This window comes from Rhagoletis pomonella, unplaced genomic scaffold, assembly GCF_013731165.1.
Source record: "Rhagoletis pomonella isolate Grant_MI unplaced genomic scaffold, Rhpom_1.0 Rhpom_scaffold_00002, whole genome shotgun sequence".
Lineage (NCBI taxonomy): Eukaryota > Metazoa > Arthropoda > Insecta > Diptera > Tephritidae > Rhagoletis > Rhagoletis pomonella.
This window is the reverse complement of record NW_023458556.1, coordinates 112,981,021-112,986,138: the sequence shown is the minus strand read 5'-3', so window position 1 is coordinate 112,986,138 and position 5,118 is coordinate 112,981,021. Positions and strand designations below refer to the sequence as shown.

General features: G+C 38.0%; 1 protein-coding gene across 2 annotated transcripts; it reads right to left on the bottom strand.

Moving 5' to 3' along the window:
• Positions 1–1,434: 1,434 nt before the first annotated feature.
• LOC118734344 (zinc finger protein 708-like) lies at positions 1,435–4,569 on the bottom strand. Of its 2 annotated transcripts, none has more exons than XM_036464067.1 (7): positions 3,705–4,569; positions 3,480–3,637; positions 3,014–3,197; positions 2,581–2,960; positions 2,398–2,497; positions 2,100–2,336; positions 1,435–2,024 (listed from the first exon to the last, which is right to left on the bottom strand). In XM_036464067.1, exons 1-7 carry the CDS (start codon positions 4,460–4,462, stop codon positions 1,700–1,702), a joined length of 2,142 nt encoding a protein of 713 aa, XP_036319960.1. In that variant the 5' UTR covers positions 4,463–4,569; the 3' UTR covers positions 1,435–1,699. The 2 variants fall into 2 exon arrangements, with proteins under 2 accessions (XP_036319960.1, XP_036319961.1); XM_036464068.1 differs by having other exon boundaries at positions 2,581–2,954.
• Between the last annotated feature and the right edge of the window lie 549 nt (positions 4,570–5,118).

Sequence of the window (5,118 nt, the reverse complement as noted above, 5' to 3'; positions counted from 1 at the left end):
CTTTATTATTTACAACACATGGAATTTTTTGATGACCCTTAACAAGAATATGGACGTGCTAGTATCGGAACTATTTCTTGCACGTTTATTTATCCAAAATTTCTTCAACGGCTCGGCGCCAGTGAGGGTATGCTGCGAATGCTGCATTATACTAAAACCAGCCTTTCGACAAAAGCTACTATTCCATACGAGTGGAGCACGTGCGAAATGCGGATTTTCCCAGTTGCAGTACAGCAGTAACTCGACACCTTCCTCACCAACCGCTCTGTCCTCTATGAGCTTCTTAATGTAACTGCAAATAAAAGATGAAAATTTGAGAAAAAATACTATCACAGCGTTTCACTTGTAGCGTTTCACTTGTAGCGTTTCACTCTTGTAGTATATTGGCTATCAAGCACCAGAAAATTTCCATCACGCATGCCATATGCCACCGATTGTCGTGGATCAATTAATATACTGTCATCACAGCTTTTTGGTACTCCAGCAACTGGTGTGTCTATGGCGGAGTTATGTGGAGCTGTTGCATGACTAAAATCAATTTGGGCTCTTTGAGAACTGGCTTGTTTGTTGCGCGCTATTGGCATCAAATGTATGCAAATTAGATTTCCAAACGGGCAACTGTTGAATACAGGAAAAAATGTATTTTATATGGTTCCGCTAAAGTGCACTACTACCGTGTATAAATTGGCCGACCTTCTAATAAATCCAATCCTATTGTATCGTCATCGCCGCCAGTCACCAAGAAATTTCCACTTGGGTGAAATGCAACATCATTCTCCGCGACGAATGCACTGTATTAGCTCGCCTTCAGCTTTGTCAAATATCTTAACGCGGTTCCAACTTAACGCTAAAGCCATCAGATTGCCGTCTGAATGCCATGCCAGCTGTCGTCCCATACCTCTTCCCCCGGTGAACGTTCGCATACATTCGCCTGAAAATGTATCGCAAATTCTTAACTTGTCGCCGCACGATGAAATGAACTTACCATTGGGGCTGAATTTTGCTGCGCGCACCCATTTGTGTGTATTTTGAATCAGTATTTTGATGGCTGTTCGCCATTTTTCTAGTCTGCAAACGAATAAGCTGACGAAGAAGCAAACAAATTCAAGCACATTGTTGCATTCTACCGTACATTTTAAAAGCTTTAAAATCTTAAAACATATGTGAAAAACTTTTATAATCTGAATATTTCTAATGTCGCAATCAAAACCAAATTTTATAAATAGCATTTTTAAAAAGCAATCATCTAATATTTTTCAAGTTTTTGGGCATATATGTTACCATTTGAACAACTAATACTACCAAGTTTTAAGAGACTATTTAATGCAACTCAGGTCAAAAAAGCGCACTTTGACCAAAATAAGCAACTCTAAAAAACAGATGATCGCAGCTGTGGCCCAGGATGACGTCTATTGCTAAGATATCTCACTTGTATTTGTACACAATGCTGTTTTATGACTTCACCTGTTTATTGCGCCATGGGTAGGTACTATACAGAAATTTATTTTCTCCTTTTTCCATTACAATAGATCATAGTCTAATAATGCAATAGATAAACAATTCTTTGCTGTTTTCGGTTTTAAGGGGTTTTTCTTGCCGTTTCGCCGTTTTGGTAATTTTTAGAGCCCTTTCCTGCCTATTTGGCTTTTTTTTTATAGGTTTTAAGTCATAAAAATCCGTTCCCTAGTAATTAACTTATTCAGCCGTTAGTTATGCTCAGACAGCCATTAGATCTCAAATTTAAACGTAAGCTAGCATCCTCTTCTTTAAGTGCCAGCATATTTCGCGTACGAGTCTCTTCATCATCGTTCCTATGTGAAGCAAAGTGCGAGCGAAGCTCACTAGCCAGTCGGAAAGCGCTGGGACACAGCTCACATTTATAAACATTATCACCAAGGTGATTTCGCAAATGTTTGACTAGATCATTACTTTGGGCAAAAGCGCGTTCACAGTACTTGCATTTGTAGGGCTTTTCACCGGTATGAGTACGCATATGGCGACGCTGTTTGTCCATCAACACAAATCTGGTCGCCAGAATGGAAATTAAATTAGGAAAAAATTCAAAATTACTTGTCTACAATTTCTCACTCTTGACTTACCGCATGTCACAGTATTCGCATTTGTAAGGTTTTTCGCCACTATGGTACATTTGGTGTGTCTTAAACTGATAACTTTTAGCAAAAGAAGCACCACAAATGCCGCAATTATGCGGTTTGACCAGGCGATGTATGACTCTGTGCTTAGACAAATCGCAGCTGCAAGCAAACTTTTTGGGGCAGTCGGGACACTCGAACCGCTTAACGCCTGAATGCCGTACTAAATGCTGCTTCATACTGCTGCGAAGGGCATGAATAAATTAATAAACTTTTCATTGGTCTGCTGCGATAATCTTTATACCCCGACGATTTAAATGATTTGCCACACAACGAACACAAGAACGGTTTCTCGCCTGTATGCGTACGGAGATGGTCAACTAAGCCGGCACGAAATTGAAAGCCTGTAAGAAATATACATGTATCTATGTATTTTGGAAATCGATCTTAAGCTAAAAATATACATATATTTAGCAATTAAACTTTCCTTTATTGCAAAATTCACATACGAGGCGCGTCGGTGCTGCAATAGAGGATCCTTCAAAATGCCTTCGTTGTTTATGGTAGGCCAGCGTACGCTTAGAACTATATGTATTTTCACATAAATCACAGGCGTAAATCTTTTTTTCTTCCCCTTCCAGTTGGTCAGTATGGTTCTGCTTATGTTTGTGCAGTGATTCTGGTTTGTTGAATCCGCGCCCACAAATATCACACTTAATTTGAATACGTTCATCTGTATTTAAAGGCTTTACAGGCATATTTTTTGCCTCCTCCCATTTTTCATGCCGTTTCAAGTGTCTATTTAGAAACCGGCGCTGAGAAAACTTTTTATTGCACTTGTTGCAGGAATGTGTTGGCGTGCTGAAACTAGTAATATATACTTATATATCATTATCAAAGTTGTCTTTAATTATTCTTACGCCTCGCTTATTTGTTCCTTTTGAACTTTTACATTAGACGTTTTACAGTTGCTGTCTTTTCCAGCACAAAAGTTGGGCATGTCGCTGGTACAATAACTTGAGACCTCGTCCCACGTCGGTCCCGATTCATGAGTAGTTGCTCCTATTTTGCTTATTACACTGGTATCAACCAAGTTCTTCCCAGCTAAAAAAAAATATTTTGGTTTTCGTAACAAATATCCATCTTCAAGAAATTTTCCACCTATTGAAGAAACATTTAAAACTCATAGTTTTAATTGTTTCGCTTCAATAGGTAATTATTTGAAATACATACATATGTATATTAAATTAAATGTATAATATAATAATTTTTGTACATATATGAAATGGCGTTTTAGCTCTCTAGCTGGCCAAATATTTCTTTGTTGTTCTAATAAAACTTTGGAGTAACTTAAAGTTAAAAAAAAGAAAAACAATCGGCGCTTACAAATATCACACTTAATTTGAAAACCCTGATCTGCTTTTAAAGGCTTTTCTTGCAAATTCTTTCTTTCCTCCCATTTTTCATGCCGTTTTAAGTGTATATTTAGAAACCGGCGCTGGGAAAAAGATTTATTGCACATGTTGCAGAAATGCGTTGGCGTGCTGAAAAAAGTAATACATACATATATGTAAATCATTGTCAAATTTGTTTGTAATTAATTATTCTTACGCCTCGTTTATTCGTTCCTTTTGATCTTTTATATCAGACATTTTACAGTTGCTTGATTTTCTATCAGGAAAGTTGGGCATGTAGTTGGTCCAATCGCTACCTATATCTAACTTGCTTGAAACCTCATTACTCGTTCTTTCTAATTCATGAGCTCTTGTTGGTTTTCCTACTTCGATTATTAAACTGGGATCAAACAAGTTTGTTTCAGCAACAAATGCCGCATGCGTATTATCTCCCTCATTGCATTCATCTTCATCAATGAACTCCTCCATTTTCAGAAATTGCGTATTTTGCAATGGGTCATTAGCCAATGGCACCTCCAGCGCATTATTTACAGCCTCGGCCTCAATTTCTCCCTCCATGGCTTCGCCCATTGAAAACTCCTCTATATCTGCCGTACTTTTCATCAAAAGCCCTGTTAAAATCAGTTTTACATCTGGATATCTTTTGGCTAATATTTCGCGCATTTGTTGTTCGGATTGTATGCACATTTGCTGGAAGCGATAGACCCTCAGTAAAAGCTGTAAGCATTCTCTGCATATCTTCTGTGGTAATTCGCCACTGAAGATGAATTGTAGTTGCGGCGCAGTGGTTGATAGTAAATCAACGATTCGCATGGTGCAGTATTCTGTAACCGTGTCGTAGATGGAGTGACACTGTATGTCCGTAGTTGTGGCGGCGAATGTTTCCTCTTCAGCTACTACGTGCATGCAAGTCCTGCAGATGCTATCGAAATTTAACTCGCTGGCAGCGTCCATATCTACATACTATAAAAATCTGGGTACATGAAATTTGCCTATTTAGCAAATTTTGTCTGTTGATTAAAACCACAATATATACTAGCAAATTTCGATATCGTATCGATTATTCTGAATATCGATATTTCATGTTGCGGTAGTCGATTTTTTGAATCGATATTCCCAGGTCGATATATCGAAGACATCCATACTTTACCCGCAATATCGATATTTAAGTTGAAATTTATTTTCCATCTACAAAAAAGTGTTTGACATAATACTAAAGTAGGTTTATCCCGCAGCTTGTGTGATTTATGTAGCTCTTAAGTTTGACAAACCGCTTGCACGGTGTCTTAACTCGTTTCCACCGTTGACTTATTGTCTTGTTCTATCTTCTTTGACAATACAGCCGACCGGCATGCCGTTTTAACCCTCAGTAAATATACAAGATGGAAATAACTCAATTAGGTGAGTTGATTGGCAGGTCTAATATTATATCCAATTGGGAGTAGGATTTTCAACATCGATTTTGCCGATATCAATATTGTTCAGCCTGATATATCGCCATATCGATTTTATATGCAATGAATTAAATCGATTCATGATATCGATACTTTCTTAAATATCGAAAATTCCTACATTGGACGGTTGGCAAAGGTAAGGTCGGTGTTATGCAG

Coding starts and splice junctions, on each gene's coding strand:
- LOC118734344 (XM_036464067.1), bottom strand. CDS start 4,462: ATGGACGCTGCCAGCGAGTTAAATTTCGATAGCATCTGCAGGACTTGC. Junction 3,198..3,479: donor TCAAATTAAGTGTGATATTT/GTAAGCGCCGAT, acceptor ATTTTTTTTTAG/CTGGGAAGAACTTGGTTGAT. Junction 2,025..2,099: donor TGCGAATACTGTGACATGCG/GTAAGTCAAGAG, acceptor TCTGGCGACCAG/ATTTGTGTTGATGGACAAAC.